Raw genomic sequence first — 15,796 nt, forward strand, 5'->3', positions numbered from 1 at the left:
AGGAAGTGCTTTCAGTTTTTTTGTTTTTTGTTTTTTGTTTTCCTTTCAAAGAGAAAATAGAAGCTCATTTCCATCCCCCAGCCCAAGAGGCTCTATCTGATGAATTGGAATTGAGAATCTTGACAACTAATTCAAATGGAGGTTTTTAGAAATGAGAATTAGGTACATAGGTATTGGGCATGGGGGGAAAATAAAATTCAGAATCATAAGATGCAGGGCAGACTGACAGCTCTGCTATTGACCAGCATCCAACTATGGCCAAATATTTGAATCCCTTTAAATTTTGTTTTTTGTTTTTATCAGTTAAGTGAAATTAATAATGCTACCTGCCCTGCCTACTTCACAGTTAGAGTGAGGATAGAATGAGATCGTGAGAGTGAATAGGCATTACAAACTGCAAAGCATAATATAAGTTGTTATTAACAAGCTGAGAGTATTATCTGATTGCTTATAAATATATGCTGTGGGTCACTGGGTAAATAAAACCTTGCTGGTGCTGGGTACAGGCTTGTACATAGTGGAATAAAAAAAAGAACATTTACTCAGCAATTATTATCATCCAGGCCCTTTCTTATCTATGCTTGTTTAGAACTATATGAGAACGTATATTTCAATAGGCTATATTCCATTTAGTCCTCTGAAAAATTTGATTAGCCTTATTTTCATATGAAAGAAATTGAGACACAGAGATATTGAATGCTGCTTATAGTAGTGCTTCCTAAATTCTGTTTTCTGGAAACCTAATCCTGAAAACTGTTTCTCTTAGAATTCGAGAGTCCAAAACCTTGAGAAACAATGCATTCTTTTCTTCCCACCAACAGATTGATTTTGCACAATACCTTAATGGTAACCATGGATAAGTTCTGCAGCAAAGAAGCCAGTTAGAGGAACCTATTTAATTTTGCTCGATCCAGAATTCTCCAAGTTTACTTAATCTAGAGACCCTATTTTCCAAATATACTTACTTACTCCATTTTGATAGAACTGGGATTCTACAGAAAACTTTTTGGCAATGGCAAATCTAAATTCACGACTCAAGTTACTATGTGGTAAATCTGCAATCAGAGTGTAAACCTGTCCTCTTTAAAACGATGTACTGTAACCATCTCCCCAAAACCGTAGGAAAATAGGGAAGGGCAGTTAGCTATAAAATTTTATTATTCTACATTTACTACTTATTATATCAATATATGATTTATGGTTTTTTTCCCAGTCTTTTTTTCTCAGTTATAATTATGGTATATGTTGGCTTTGCAGTTCAATTATTTTATTGTAGTGAAACATGTATAACATAAAATTACCACTTGAACCATTTTTAAGTATAGAGTTCCATGGCATTATGTACATTTATGTTGTTGTGCAGCCATCACCACCATCCATCTCCAGAACTTTTTCATCGTCCCAAACTGAAACCCTGTACTGTCTTCTGATTTTTTCCACCCAACATTTTATCAGAAACATTTTTCCACATTGCAACTTACTTTTGTTTATATTTATTTAATTTTTGTCTTTTGTCTATTTAAGGCTGCACCTTCAGCATATGGATGCTCCCAGGCTAGAGGTAGAATTGGAGCTGTAGCTGCCAGCCTATGCCACAGCCACAGCAACTTGGTATCTGAGCGGGGTCTGTGACCTACACCACAGCTCATGGCAACACTGCCGGATCCTTAACCCACTGAGCAAGGCCAGGGATGGAACCTGCATCCTCTCGGATACCGGTCGGGTTCGTTAACCACTGAGCGTCAAGAACTCCTCAACTTACTCTTTTTTAATATCGTCATTTCTCATAGCTATGAGATATTCAATCCAGATAATGCTCATAAATCTGCCTGTGACAGGATTTTTCCATTATTTTCAGTTTTCTCTTTTGTAATCATTTGATAAGTATTTTTCTGTCCATAACACTTTCCATATTTTGGATTATTTCCTTAGAATAGCTAGTAGATTAAAGAATGGGAAGATTTTTAGCAATTTTTTACATGTTGACAATTTTTTTTCCTGTTATAGATAATTTACACTTCTCTTATTTGATTGATACATTCGTCCGTTCTTTCAAAGAAGCAAAGACTCAGTAGAGTCCTAATATTTGCCAAGCGCTATGTGGAAGACACACATATTCTTTACTCAGATGATTTCAGTATACTCTGGCCAACATTTGTGACAACTAAGGACAAAAGCACTGATTTACTTGTCCAAAAGTTTTATTGCATTTCTTTGATTTTTCGTGAGAAGGCATCCTTGCTAATTTGTTGATTCTTTTTGAGAATTTCCTTGTCTCTCTTTGTTTCCCCTTCCCCACCTATCCAAATATGTGCTGTTGGGCAAATTATTTAATCTCTAACTTTGTTTTCCTATTTGTCAAAGGGGAGTAGTAATTGTACCAATGCTGTGGGATTGTTGTCTACACTCAAGGAGACTTTGAGTATCTTAATGTCTCAATGAGACATATCTTAAGCCAGCGCCTAGCACATTGCAAGTACTTAGTAAACATTACCTGTTGTTGTTATTATTTCCCAGATGGAGAAAGTGAAATGAATCTTCTGTCAGTGGATCCAAGGAATGAGCAAACTAGAATTCTGTGCACTTTGCCCTGGCACTGTGTGTCAATTTTTAAACAAGCTTTCTGTGTGTTTAAACAAATTTACCAAGTAAAGAACTTCCTCCATCTCTCAGGAATAGAAGGACAGATTATTTAGTATATGAATGGGGGAAGGGAGTTGTTTTTCCTGCGACCTATTGCTGTTTTACATAGATCTGCTAAATTGTTAAACGGAAAATGTCCTTAAGTGGTTTTTTTTTTTTTTCTTTTTCCCAGGATTTAGGAATATTCCTTAATCAAAGGAATAGGAACAGTGATGTGTAAAAGTTAAGGTTAATAACCAAAAAATTCTGCACTGTAACCTTAGGAAGAATGAACTTAATGCTGAATTGAATTGACAAGTGTTGGACTCGTCAGTGTGCAGAAGAGCTAGCTATAAGACTCTCAGTTATGTTGAGTCAAGCCTCTATGCTTATTAAATTTTTTTTAAAATGTTTTCCTTGCTGAATATATATGCACACACACACACTATATATATATATATATATATATATACAGTTCTAAAATAAATCTGGTCATTAATATCACTTGCTTAATCTGAATATAGGAATATGTGCCTTGATAAATTGTGTGAATGTTAGATATAATTGAATGTCACATTGTCTTGATTTACAAAAACTAAAAGCTGAGGAACTGACAGATGTCAGTCAAGAGATTCCATTGTTTCTAGGTATTGTATATATGATGTCAAAATTCTGAATAAAATTTATGTTGATTCAATTGTGACCACATCTATTTTATAAAAATGATTAAAATATGCACTATACAGTCTTTTCACAGAAGCAAGTAAGTGTGGCATATGGGGAAACCTCTTCAAGCTGCTGAAGAAGTAGCAAACTGTAAAATACTTTACTGTCACAATATAGCATTATTTTCATCCGGATGAAATCATTCGTTGCTGTTTTCTTTGTGGGGGTAAAGTTCTTTTGTTAAATACCTAGATCTTAAAAAGCTCTCGGATATTAAAAACAAAACAAAAAACCTTTCCTATTCCAGCCGACGCATGTGAGAAGCAAAGATTATACGTCCTGATGCAGTTCTTAGGTTCTTCCGGAGGGAAGAAGTGGAAAGAGGCCGGAAGGTTTCAGAGCAGCAAGCAAAGTCAGTGAAGCAGAAAGTAAATCCAAATATTCGGCAAATGACAAATCAGAAAGGAGCCATGCCAGCTGTTCACGCTGGAAAGTTACTGAACATTTATTTTGGTTCAAGTTTTATTTTTGTATGAAGAAGGAACAATAAGTTTTCTACGGGGGTGGGGTGTCTTATTCCCAAGTACATGAATAGAGAACAGAGAGTTTGCAAGGCAGGTGGGTGTTTCCTCCGGGCACGTCTACGCTTCTCCCTACCGCCAGCGCTCCGATGGGACCTCCACCTTGGGGACAGAACCCCAGGACGGCACTGCTCGGGCGGCGGGGTTTCTCTGAGCTTGTCCTCCGGGGTCCGGCCACACTGCTTACCCAACTCTCGCTTCTCAAATGCGATTTCTGGAACAGGGCAGCCAGCGGTGCGCGGTCCCCTTTCCCGCCTGCTGGCCCGGAGCCGCGGCGGGCGGCAGGGCCCGGGTGGCGAACAAAGGCAAAGCGGAGCGCTGGGCGCGCGGCCGGGGTTGGCGCGCGTCTCTCCGGCAGGCGGCGGCGCGCCCGAGCCAGCATTCCTCAGAAGCGCCCCGAGCCCGCGGGGCTACGTCACCCCTGGCTCCGCCCCCGTCCCTCCCCGAGCAAAGTAACTCTTGACTAACAGGAGCAGCCTCTGCCGAGTATGGAGAGCTGCCGCCGCGGCCGGCGGGCGACGCGGGCGACGCTGGCGCCCCAGAGGTAGTTTGGAGACCGCGGAGCAGGAAAAAGTGCTGGAGGGCGGCCGTCGACTCCCCGCCCTCACTCCGCCAGGCCCGGCCGGCCGCCCAGACGTGGATTTCGCTGCGATACCCCCGGCCGCTCTTTGCAAAGCGGCTTGAAACTTCTCCCAAAGTCGACATGGATACAGCGGCGGCGGCGCTGCCTGTTTTTGTAGCGCTCTTGCTCCTCTCCCCTTGGCCTCTCCTAGGGTCGGCCCAAGGCCAGTTCTCCGCAGGTGAGTGGCCGGGGCGGGGCGCGGGGTGGGAGTGGGGGCGTCCGGAACTCCGGAACCCCGATGAACGCCCCGGGCCCGGGTTCGCCGGGGGTGGAATCGGCTCCACTCCAGGGCTGGGAACAAGGGTTTAGGAGAAGCTTTAGCGGCCCGGGGGTGTACCAGGCGGAGGGAGCGATGTCCCCAGACTTTATGCCAGGTGGGACACGGGGCACTCTCCTGGGCGCCACCGGCTCAGGTAACTTTCATCCTCGCGACCCATTGTTCCCAACAGAGGCTCGCTCGGAGCGCCGGCGGGCAGGGCTGTGGGGAGTGCGCGAGACCGGGCTTTTCTTGGGAAACTGGGATTCTCGGCGCCCGGCGCAGGCTGCACCGCGCCGGGGAAGAGAGAAAGAAAAAGTAGTTACGACTCTGGGAATGGCTACTCTGTTGCTCGTGGTGCGGGCTTGTGGCTCTCTGCCACTGGAGCGTTCACAAATTTTTTTTCCTCCGGGAAGCCATTGTCAGAAATGTGGAGACTCGAAGGGACTGACCTCGGCGCGCTTTGCCAGGTGCTTTTTGTCCAGGGAATAACCTCCCTTGACTATTGTCTAACTACTTCCCCGTCCTTCCCGCAGTCCTTTTCTCCTCCCCCAGTGGCGGGCTGCTCCTGGGCTCGCCTGGTGGGTTAGGGCACTGCGCGGAGTAGGGTGTGTGTGTGTGTGTGTTGTGTGTGTGTGTTGGCGGAGCCTGCTAGGTGTTTGGAAACATGATTCTAAGGATCGTCCTGGGCAGCGAGGTCTGGGCGCCGGGTCGGGGAAGCCTGACCCGCGGTGTGGGAGCCCACCTCTTCGGCAGAGCCACCGCGAAGCTGGCCCAGCTGCTCCCGGAGCCCGCTTGGATGATTGGGGACTGCAAACGACTGCCACCCGCCAGGAGAACCCAAAAGGAGGGATGCGGTGCGGTCTCGCGTGTTAAGCACTTTGTATTCTAGTAAAACCACTTAGAGAAGTCCATGAAGCCCCGTCTCTCGCATTCCCATCCTCCGTTCCCTTCCAGTTTTGTCATCCTTCCTGTCGGTTGCTTCTTTCGTTCTCTCCTCTGGGGGCTCTGAAGTTTCACCAAGTGGACGCTGGGGAGCAGGCTCCCGGGCAATCGTTTGCCTCCCGCCGGTCCTGACAACTTTTCTGGCCAGCCTACCCAGCTCAGCTTGGCTGGCGAGCGCTGCCTGGGTTCGCGGTGCAGATGGAGACGCAGAGGTGGCCGAGGAGTGCTGGAGAAGACGGGGGAAGCGACAGCCCCTCTCCTGGCTGTGGCCACAGGACGCGGAGAACGAAAGAACTTTGCACTTGTCAGTTTCTCTCGTTGTTGTGGCTGCCCGGTTTCCTGGAAATAAACTCAGATTGCTGTTTCCCGGAGTAATGTTTATTTCCCTTCCGTCTCCTTTCTCTCCTTTAGAACTCTATAAAAGGAATTAGACAACAGATTCAGGTGGCAGCCTGTGGTGTGCACTCAGGCAGATTATGCAATGCACCGAGTAGAGGAAAAGTTATGTATACTAGTAATGTATGCAGAGGATAACAGCTCAGTGCAATGAATGATCTGATAGCTTAATTTTCATTCTTTCTGGAGTAAGCATTACTGCAACCATCTTTGACATGTGATGCCAGTTAGTATTGGAAGCCTGCTTGATGTGAGACATATAATGTAGGCAGGTTGGAGTGGTTATTGATTTCTGCACAGTGTTTGTCACTGCACAGAGAGCCTTCGCTTGAAAAGACATGTAGTTTGTTAATTGAAAGTTGGAATTCTACCAGTTGCATGATTAAACTTACATGTATTTAAGAGTCGCAACTATTAATGTCTCAACAGTTAATGGTTATATTTTCAGCAGTAAAGAAACTTTTCTTTTTCTCTTTTCAAATGTTATTTACCCTCTAGTTAACAAGTAAATATTAAATTTCTTCTGGCAGAATGTGGAGGTGAGCTTTTCTGATCCTTAGAGTTCTTGTATCTCTAATGAACAGTTGTGTTCTTAGCCAGTTCTAAGTGATTTAACTAAATATGCCTGGCTTTTCTTTGGTGACAGAGCGAAACATTTGACTTTATTTTATATTTAAGTAAAAGGATGTGCAGTCCTAATAAACGCAGTTCCGCCAGGATTGTATCTCAGAATTTTGCTATTCAGGATTTACCTGTCTATCCATCTGTTTATCTAACTATCTATGCCCAGAAATGAATGCCCTTTATTCCCACAGTTCAAATTGTGGATCTGCCTTTCTCCATAAATTAAAAGTTTGTTTCATAAAAATTCCCATTTTCTGCCAATTTTAAGTCATTTATTATTCTACTATCATCGGATTATGTGGCAGATTTGTTGCAAAGACATGAAGTCAGATGGAGGTGTATTCTTTTTTGCTTTGTTTTCCTTACATTCTACTTTAAATGATTAATTTTTATTTCTTTTGGGAAATTTAAGTAAAACTGCTTCAGAAATATAAAATACATGTTCAGAGTTTTAAAATACCCTGTTAAATATGTTTTAAAAATCACACTCATCAGGCCAATTTACCACTTTTAGAGTGAAAGATGGCAGATTGTTGGATCTTTGCTATATCATGTGCCCACTCACCCACTCTGCTTTGTTTAAACCGCAGTTTGAAGAACAGTTTCATCATTTGTGACTTTTTTTCTTAGCTTTGGAAGTTAAAGTATAAAAATGCTGCACTGTGAGCCTCGTTAGAACTTAAACTTTTAGAACTTCCTCTAAATCTCAACTTAGGAGTTCCTGTTGTGGCGCAGCAGAAATGAATCTGACTAGGATCCGTGAGGAGGGGGTTCCATCCCTGCCCTTGCTCAGTGGGTCGGGGATCCTGCGTTGCCATGAGCTGAACTGTGGTGTAGGTTGCTGAGGTGGCTTGGATCCTGGATCCTGCGTTTCTGTGGCTGTGATGCAGGCCAGCAGCTATGGCTTCTGTTTGACCCCCAGCCTGGGAACTTAAATATGCCGCAGGTGCGTCCCTAAAAAGGTTAAAAAAAAAATCTCAATTTATATTTTTTCAGTTAAATTGCTCACTTAAAACAATGCCTGTTGTCAGATCTGTGTTGTGTCTGGGGAAATCGAGGCCAAAAAACACAAAGATGTACTGTAGTTTATTCACGGGGCAGTGTCATTGTCATCTCGTGATATCATAGTGTGAGAATGTTTTTCTGTGTTCGGACTCTGATGGCTGACAAAAGCAGTCACAGATGAGGTAACTTGGAGACTCAGCTTTGTCATCTGTAAAATGGGGATGATAATACCCGTTCTGACATTTCCACATGGTTTTTATGAGGATGGTATGGAATATTTATGTGAGCTAGCACTGTAAGTTATCAAGCATCATATGGCAGCTATCTGGGGTGTAATCATCATACATTAAGATAGCTAAGTGCCTTGACTTCAGTCTTTTCTTGCTCCCACACTCCTGTTTAGCACAGGCTCTTTAAGGAATGTATGTGTGTGTGTGTGTGTGTGTGTGTGTGAGACTTAGCCAGTCATTCATTTGAATTGTTGTTAAACATAAACATCCTAGATTGGCCAGACCATAATTTTATCAGCACAGTGAGAGATATTATTCTTTAATTTGTTAAAAAAAATTACCTCCTGTAAATCCTTACTTGAGCTGAACCTGTGGAAGTCATTGTTCACATTCATAGTATTCCAACTATAGATGAAATTTATTTTTAGTTAATTTCTTTAGCTGTCCATTCAACTATGGGCTGTTCAGCTTTTTTTATCTCAGTGGGAGAAAAATATGCAGCTTTTTAGATGCAGTCTTATCAGTGACCTAGAGAGGGACTATTGTCTCTCTAGTATGATGTGAGCCTGGAAATGCAACTCCAGATCCTGCCTTGGATATAGTTCCTGGCATGTCACACTGTTCATTCACTTGATCCCTCAGAACTTTAAAGCTCATCTAAGTGGTGCCACTTTCCCAGTGTCTCCTTTTTTGATGTCTCTGTATGTGAATTAAATTTCTCTTATACTTATTATCTACTGGGAAGATATATCAGAGACAGCTTTTTACAGTCTGCCTATTGGTTTCCTAGTTTTGATTGGCCAGAATCACTGAGTTCCTCAATTCATTTAAACTCCAAATTCGAAACTAGAATTAATAAGTGGTCTCCATACATCTGACTGTTGATTTTCCTAGATTGCAAGATGTCGTTTTGTGTCTGGCCAACCCAGACGGGAAGAAGCAGGTCTGGCTGCTATTTGGGCTTTGGCATGTGTGCTGCTGACAGCTCTTCTCTTTGTATTCATAAATGTGAATTTGAAAAAAATAAATCAACCTCTCTGCCACTCTGCCCCTCTCCCACACTCTCACCCACTCCCCTCTGGGAACAACAAAGCTCAACATGCACATACACAAAATCACAACCTTTTTCTTTCTACCAGATATCTTTTGGTGATGATCATGTTCTTAAAAACTGGAAATATGACTCAAGCATTACTCACAGCAAGCGCCAGTCCACCCACCTAACCTCATATTTCAGACAATGATGGTTGACTTCTTGTTTTTATGTCCTGTAACACACATTTAATTCATGTGATAGGGTCCTAGATAGAGAAGCTAGGTTGTTGCCAAGTAATGCTTTTGAAGTGCTGTGTTCTAGGTCTTCTCAAGGTGGGATTAAAGACAGTATAAGTCATGCTAAATATGGACCTGCTTTTCTGAGGCATGGAAAATGCTGTCCTCGCCTGCCTTGTGCTCTTCCTATTTTCCCTCCTTGCTCTTCGTGGAGGGCAGGAAGAGGAATGCTGGAAGATTGGGAGCAGGAAACATCAAGGGAGTTTACAGATTGTTCCAAAAGACAAACAAAGAACCCTGGGATTGTGTGTGTGTGTGTGTTTGATCTTTAATTTTCTAAAGGGGAAAAAAGGCTTTATTTTTGATTTGTTTATTGAAATCAGCCTTTGCTTTTGTCCAAACACATTTATTTCTTATTCCGTGGATGTAACAAACTTCCCTCAGACTTTACCCTTTGATCATATGTGTCTGGCTTGTGTTCCTTTATCAAATGGTGTTTCTTTTTGCCTAAAAAGGTTATAATTGCTTTTGAACATTACTTTTCTTCATCATAACTCATGCTGTTTGTCATGGTTCTGAATAATGGTATTTTATCAATTCAGGATATTTCTTAAATTGGTGTTTGATAACAGAGTACATCAGTCGAACTAATTTTTATCTCCTTTGAAGGTAGAAATAAACTCGTAAATCTATGAAATAATCTTTTACTATCACAAAGTATGTGTACTTATATATCGCTCAATGGAAGAGAGACGTTGAGTTCCTTTTTGGAAATGGGATAGAAAAAAATTGAGTGCCACATTGCCTGTTATTTTGAGATAAATGACATACATCTGGGCTTTGAAAAACTTTAAAAGTTTTGTTTGAATGTGTGAATCAAAGAGAACTTTGGAGGTAGTTTACAAACTTCAAATTCCATCGTAGTGGAAGTGTGTTTTTTGAAAAATGCCCTTAAAGAAACATAGTTCCACATAAAAGGTTTTATTCGTTCCGTGAAAATTCTTTTGGGAGAGGTATGTTTATTTTCCTGCAGTATTCTCATAGGAAGTCTTTTGATTTGTAGTTCATATTTTTATAATAAACCCTGGACTTACATAATGAAAAATTAGTTTTGTGAGGTTTTGTAGATTGTTGCGCTTCTGGGAAAACATTGGGCTTGGGATGTGAGAGGCACCTCGAGCCTCTTGTGGAACATTGCCGTCTCCCCACTAAACTCTGGGTGAGTTTTTGGCATTTTCCTCTGTGTGTTGATAATCCATAACAATTATAAGTGGCTTATTTCGCCACTTACCATTGTTTTAGGAGCAAATTAAGTAGCCTTAGATGAAGTAATCCATGTTTCCACTTTATATGATTATGGATACAAAACTCTGTTAATAAAAATGATGAGCAGAGCAGGGCTGGCTGATTCCTTTTACAGGTGTTATTCTAGAAATCATTTTCAAATGGGGAACTCGGAAATAAAGCCAAATGAAATAGTTACTAGTTACTGTTTGCATTTAATTTTGTCGAAAAGGCTGCAAGTTGTAAATATACTTCTGTGTGTGTGTGTGTGTGTGTCTGTCTGTCTGTGTTCTCTCTCTCTCTCTCTCTCTCTCTCTATCACACATACACTCACACCTTATCCATGATAGAACTTTTTGCTGAAAGGTCTGATAAGGAAACTAAGGTATAGGAGTTTGATTGGGTCAAACTCCTATACCTACATTTTGAATAGAGTAGTGAAAATTGACAATTATTTTGTCTATTTCATGAATGAAGGAATTGAAATGGAAACGCCATAAACTATATAGTATATAATACACTGTACTATACTTTAAAGGAGAAAATAAACTGTCCTCCAGATCGGTATCTATTTATATAAACTCTTCCCAGCATAGCCTACTCCTTAACCAGCTGCTTGTAGGCTGATTCGCTACAAACCCTGTCCAGGGCAGCAGCTGATCAGCTACAGAAATTTGCCTAATCCTTGTTGGGCAGTGGGGTGACCCAGCAGCTGCTTAAGTGGCAGACTGGCCACAGCCCCTTGATGTGATTCGACCCAGGTCATTCTGCAAATTCAAGAGTAGAGGGAGGAAGCCTTTCTAGAGCTTTCAGTGCCCATTTAGGGGTTGACGGCTGCTTGCTTCATGGTCATTGGCTTTGTCAACTACAAGATGCCCTGGAATTGTGCTACTTGAATTGTGGTCCCTGGAGCAGTAGCATCACCTGGGAACTTGTAATGATCTTATAATCACATATCAGAGCCCGCCTGAGACCTTCTGATCCAGAATCTGCATTTTAATAAAATCCCTAGATGAGTTGCTTGAACATTTAGTTTCTGAGAAACACTGCTCTAGGACAAAGAAAGCTCAGGCTGCAAAGATTTGCCACATGCACTTCACTGTAGAATTGTAAGAATATTGTGAAAGGATTAATTACAACATGAAACAAATTTCCCTGGAGTTCCACTTCTGATCAGTATTTACTTAATTATAATACTCCAGACACATCAAAACAACCATACTATTCAGGTTTTTCTTAAAATTTTCAGAAAATTTCGGAAGAAATGTTTCGTAATATCATAAAAATAAGGCTAAATAGTTTTGGTTGTGAATGTATTATATAAGAATATTTAAAGGTAAACATATTATCTGAGGAACCAAACATGATAGATGTCAATCATTTTTACTTAGCATACTGATATGTTGATGCAAGAAACAATATTCTCTCTCTCTCTTTTCTTTGCTAGTAGCCATAGTTTCTTGTTTTATAGTTCTTCTAAGTGTAATTTAAGGATCTTTGTAATAAGGAAGTCATTTATAGGATAGTCAGAGTTAATGAATGGGAGTTAGGTAGAATGCATTAAATATCAGTGGTGTTCTTTTTACTGTCTTTTGTGCTCATATTTAAGAACAGAGATTCTTGTCAGTTTTCTCCAGAGGGAAATTATGATGTAATAGACAGTGTACACTATTCATGTCAAAACACAATTTTACTTGCATTTTATAGCTTGCTTTAGCATTCTTTTAGAAAATGAATTTTCCCAGAAGACCTAATTGCCTTCTTATTAATGAGCCTGTAAGTGCGTTTTGTTATCCATTTACTATTCTAAATGTGTCTACTTTTGCTGGCTGTTTGAACAGTGAAGTCTCTGATTAAATCACTACTGCTCTATTTGTTTTTTGCCATTCACTAGCGACTCGGAAAATACTAGCATAATGACACGGTTATGGCAGAAACTAATGAAAAACAAGCGATATAAATTAGTGTTAACCCATAATAGTTGGTTGTATTGTGGTATCAGGAGCTGGAGTTTGGGGCAACGCAGAGCCAGATTCTCTACATGTGTCATACTGTTAATGAAAGTCTGTATAACCTGTATTGTTTTTAATACAAAAATATAGTTGCTGGGTTAATGAATAAACTACAAATCAGTGATTTGCACATTTCCTTATTTTAGACACTAGGGTTCAAAGGAAGGGGTTTATTGTGTACAGATCAGTTTTAGAGGAAAACTTAGTGATGGAGAGACGTTCCGAAAGCTACTTCCATCTTGAAGAACCCTAAAGTCTGCAGTTCTGATTTGTTACTTTTTCTAATTTTACACCAAATTCTAGAGCTTGCCTTTTGTACTAGTTCTATGTTTATTCTTGTCAGCAATAATTAGGTTCATTTATTCCCTCACACATTGGAAAGGAGAGAGCAAAAATCAGTTGCAAAAACAACTGTAGGAGCTGCCATTTGCTGAGTGTCTAACAACCTGCTGGACCTCGGATCAGTATTTTACGTAATTTAAAGTCCTCACCATAATTGGAATCATCTCCATTTTGCAAACTGAGGCCTGGAAAGGTTAAGTATTAACTTGCCTCAGGTGACAGTGTGAGGAAGTAGTGGAACCAAGATGCATTATTGAATATATATACACAGATGTAGCAATTAGGCTGTTTTGGTGGTTTGTTGTTACATACTGGCAGAAAATGCAACTGCAGGCTTGTTGTAACAAAAGGGAAATGTATTGCCTCTCCCAACTGACAATTGATTTAGGAGTTTACATAATTCTGCTGGGATATGGTCTTTCTCTGCCTGATCAACTTAGCTTTGAGATGCTCCAGAACTTCATTCTTAGGTTCCATATGGAGGTGAGGTGGCCTCAGCAGCTCCCAGGTTCTGGTCCATTAGGAAAATGTGAACTATGTGTTGGGCACCTGACCCCCCCCCCCCCCCCCCCGGAGGTTCACTGGGATTGGATTCGGTGAATCCTGTATCCAGCCCCTGAGGGGAAGTATGCCGATTGCCCTAGTTTACTGGTATTCTAGGCTTGGCCCTTAGATCCCCCCAACCAGGTCTTGTGGACTGATGGGGGGTGGGTACTGTGGATCAAACCATCAGTTGTCAACAGATAGGGGCATAGGTTCTGCAAAAGCAGCCAGACCACAGTGTGGTTGCTTGAGATAGAATGAAATAAAGCACTAGCAGTAAAAGCAAAGATCTGGGTGCACCTGCATGTGTATTTATAGTACTTGGGTGGTGGCTGGGGGTGGGGTGGGGGTGGGGAAGGAGGTGGTGGGAAAAAGGCAGTTGGATCAGATAGTTCCCTGCTCTAGACCACTAGGTGGTAATGTCAGGAAGAATTCGTCTCTAAGGGGAAGAGGGTGGAGGAGGAAAAAGGGAAAGAGGCAATCAGTTCCTGGCATGTTTGTGTGCATTGAAAATCAGCTGTTCGTAATTTAGGGAGTGTGCTGCTTTTTTTTTTGTTTTTGTTTTTAAGCCCTACTTTAAAGCATGCATTTTATTATTTTCATGATTTTATTCTCTTTGCCTTATAATTGCATAAGTACAACATTAAAACTTGACAGAATTTTGAGTGTTCAACTGGACCTTTTAAATTAATGCCCCTTCATTTGATTTAACTTGCTCAGAGTCATATAGCTTGGAAGAACTTGTGGTCAAACCCAAGATTTTGATTTATTTGGTCACTGTTGTTACAACATATACTTTGTTTCTGCTTAATGGTAATTTATTATTTAAGGTTTTCTTTAATTATTTTAGTTTGTATTCTGAAGTTCTGAAACCGCGGTTTCCAAAGGCAAACCTGATTTAACAACTGGCTTGGATTAGAATAGTAATCCAAGTGTGAGGTGATAATAATTAGTATGTGTGTGAATGAAAGAGACCGTTTTAGATAACTGCTTGTTTTTTCAGTTATCCTACAGGATTTATATATTTATGTGTATATATATATTTATGTGTGTGTGTATATATATATATATATACATGCTTGAACAGGTGTTGGCATATATGCATTTGTTTATTTTTAATAGATGCCAAAGGGTAAGCTATGCTGTGATAAATGATGCTAATTGACACACAGAAATGAAACCTACTAACTCTTCACTTTGGAAACAAATCTTGAAAAACTCAAGAGATGAAGGTGAACTCATTTATAATTTTGATCTTCTCACCTCTGCTGCCTAACTTTGTAAATACTTATCTGAAAACGGGGGATATTGGACAGAATTGCTGTGAAAAGGTACTGAATAATGAATAAAATGTAGAGAAGAAGCAGCTGTGTGCCTAGCCTCCCCTCTCACAATGAGAGATTTATCTCTCAGGCCTGAGTTACATATGAGGCCTAAAGCTAACTGTGACTGGGCCAGAGGCCCAAATGTGGCTGTGCCAGTTTAGACCAGAGTGTCATCCCCAGGCACTTCCACCATTGCCAAGGGCCTTCTTCTGGCCAGAGCAGCTGGCCTGGCACTTAAGGATGAAGACAGTGGTTGTAGAGGAAGCTTACTAACTTCTGTTTGCTCAGCATGCTTCATTCTGTCACTGGAGGTTTATTTTTACACACCTTTGTCTATTAAAGAACTTCTTGAATTATTATTTTCTTCCCTGTGTGTTGATATTTTCTTTCTGGCCCTTTTTTTTTAACCCCTTATTAGATGTTCATTAAGTGTGATTGCTGTGACTTTTTTTTTTTTTTTTTTTTTTTGCTGTGCCCGTGGCATATGGAAGTTTCTGGACTAGGGATCTATCACGTGCTACAGTTGTGACCTGTGCTACAGCTGTGGCAGTGCCAGATCCTTAACCTGCTGCACCCACCACAGGAGAACTTCCGATAACTGTGACTCTTGTATAGTGACGTTTGTAATAATTTGCCTTAACAATCTGGTTGTTTTGAGGCAGAGTGCTATATAGTCTCGATCCTTTTTTTTCCCTTCAAACTCATATTTAAGTACTTACTTTTAATACACGAGGTGAAGGGTTTAGCAGTGACCTGCTTCTGAGAGCAGAAGGATTCGTTGGATTGTTTGGAGATCTGTGTAGGAAACATTTCAATGTACAGAACTTTGGGTTTCCGTAAGACCGTCCTAGCTATGTCACTTTCTGGCTCTGAGATTTGGAGGTAATTGCTTTACTGCTTGACCTTAATTTCCTTGTCACTAAAATGGGAATATTACAATGAAGAGTGATTTTAATATCTTCTCTAGTTACTCAGTAGGACACCTTTAAACGTAAAATGAGTAAAATATGAGGAAGTGCTTTTATGATTGGAAAGTACTGTATAAATTATTTCTGTTGGGAATATAAACTT

The 15,796-nt window shown here is 40.9% G+C and overlaps 1 protein-coding gene across 2 annotated transcripts in view; it reads left to right on the forward strand.

The window, feature by feature from the left end:
- Positions 1-4,320: 4,320 nt before the first annotated feature.
- PTPRK (protein tyrosine phosphatase receptor type K) overlaps positions 4,321-15,796 on the forward strand; it is a 570,706-nt gene continuing 559,230 nt past the window's right edge. The window contains exon 1 of one of the 2 annotated variants that reach the window (XM_047758978.1): positions 4,321-4,669. In XM_047758978.1, coding sequence (XP_047614934.1) covers positions 4,573-4,669 — 97 coding nt within the window. In that variant the 5' untranslated portion in view covers positions 4,321-4,572. The remainder of the gene's footprint in view (positions 4,670-15,796) is intronic. The other variant, XM_047758985.1, reaches the window with a different exon arrangement.

This window comes from Phacochoerus africanus, chromosome 2 (genome assembly GCF_016906955.1).
Source record: "Phacochoerus africanus isolate WHEZ1 chromosome 2, ROS_Pafr_v1, whole genome shotgun sequence".
Lineage (NCBI taxonomy): Eukaryota > Metazoa > Chordata > Mammalia > Artiodactyla > Suidae > Phacochoerus > Phacochoerus africanus.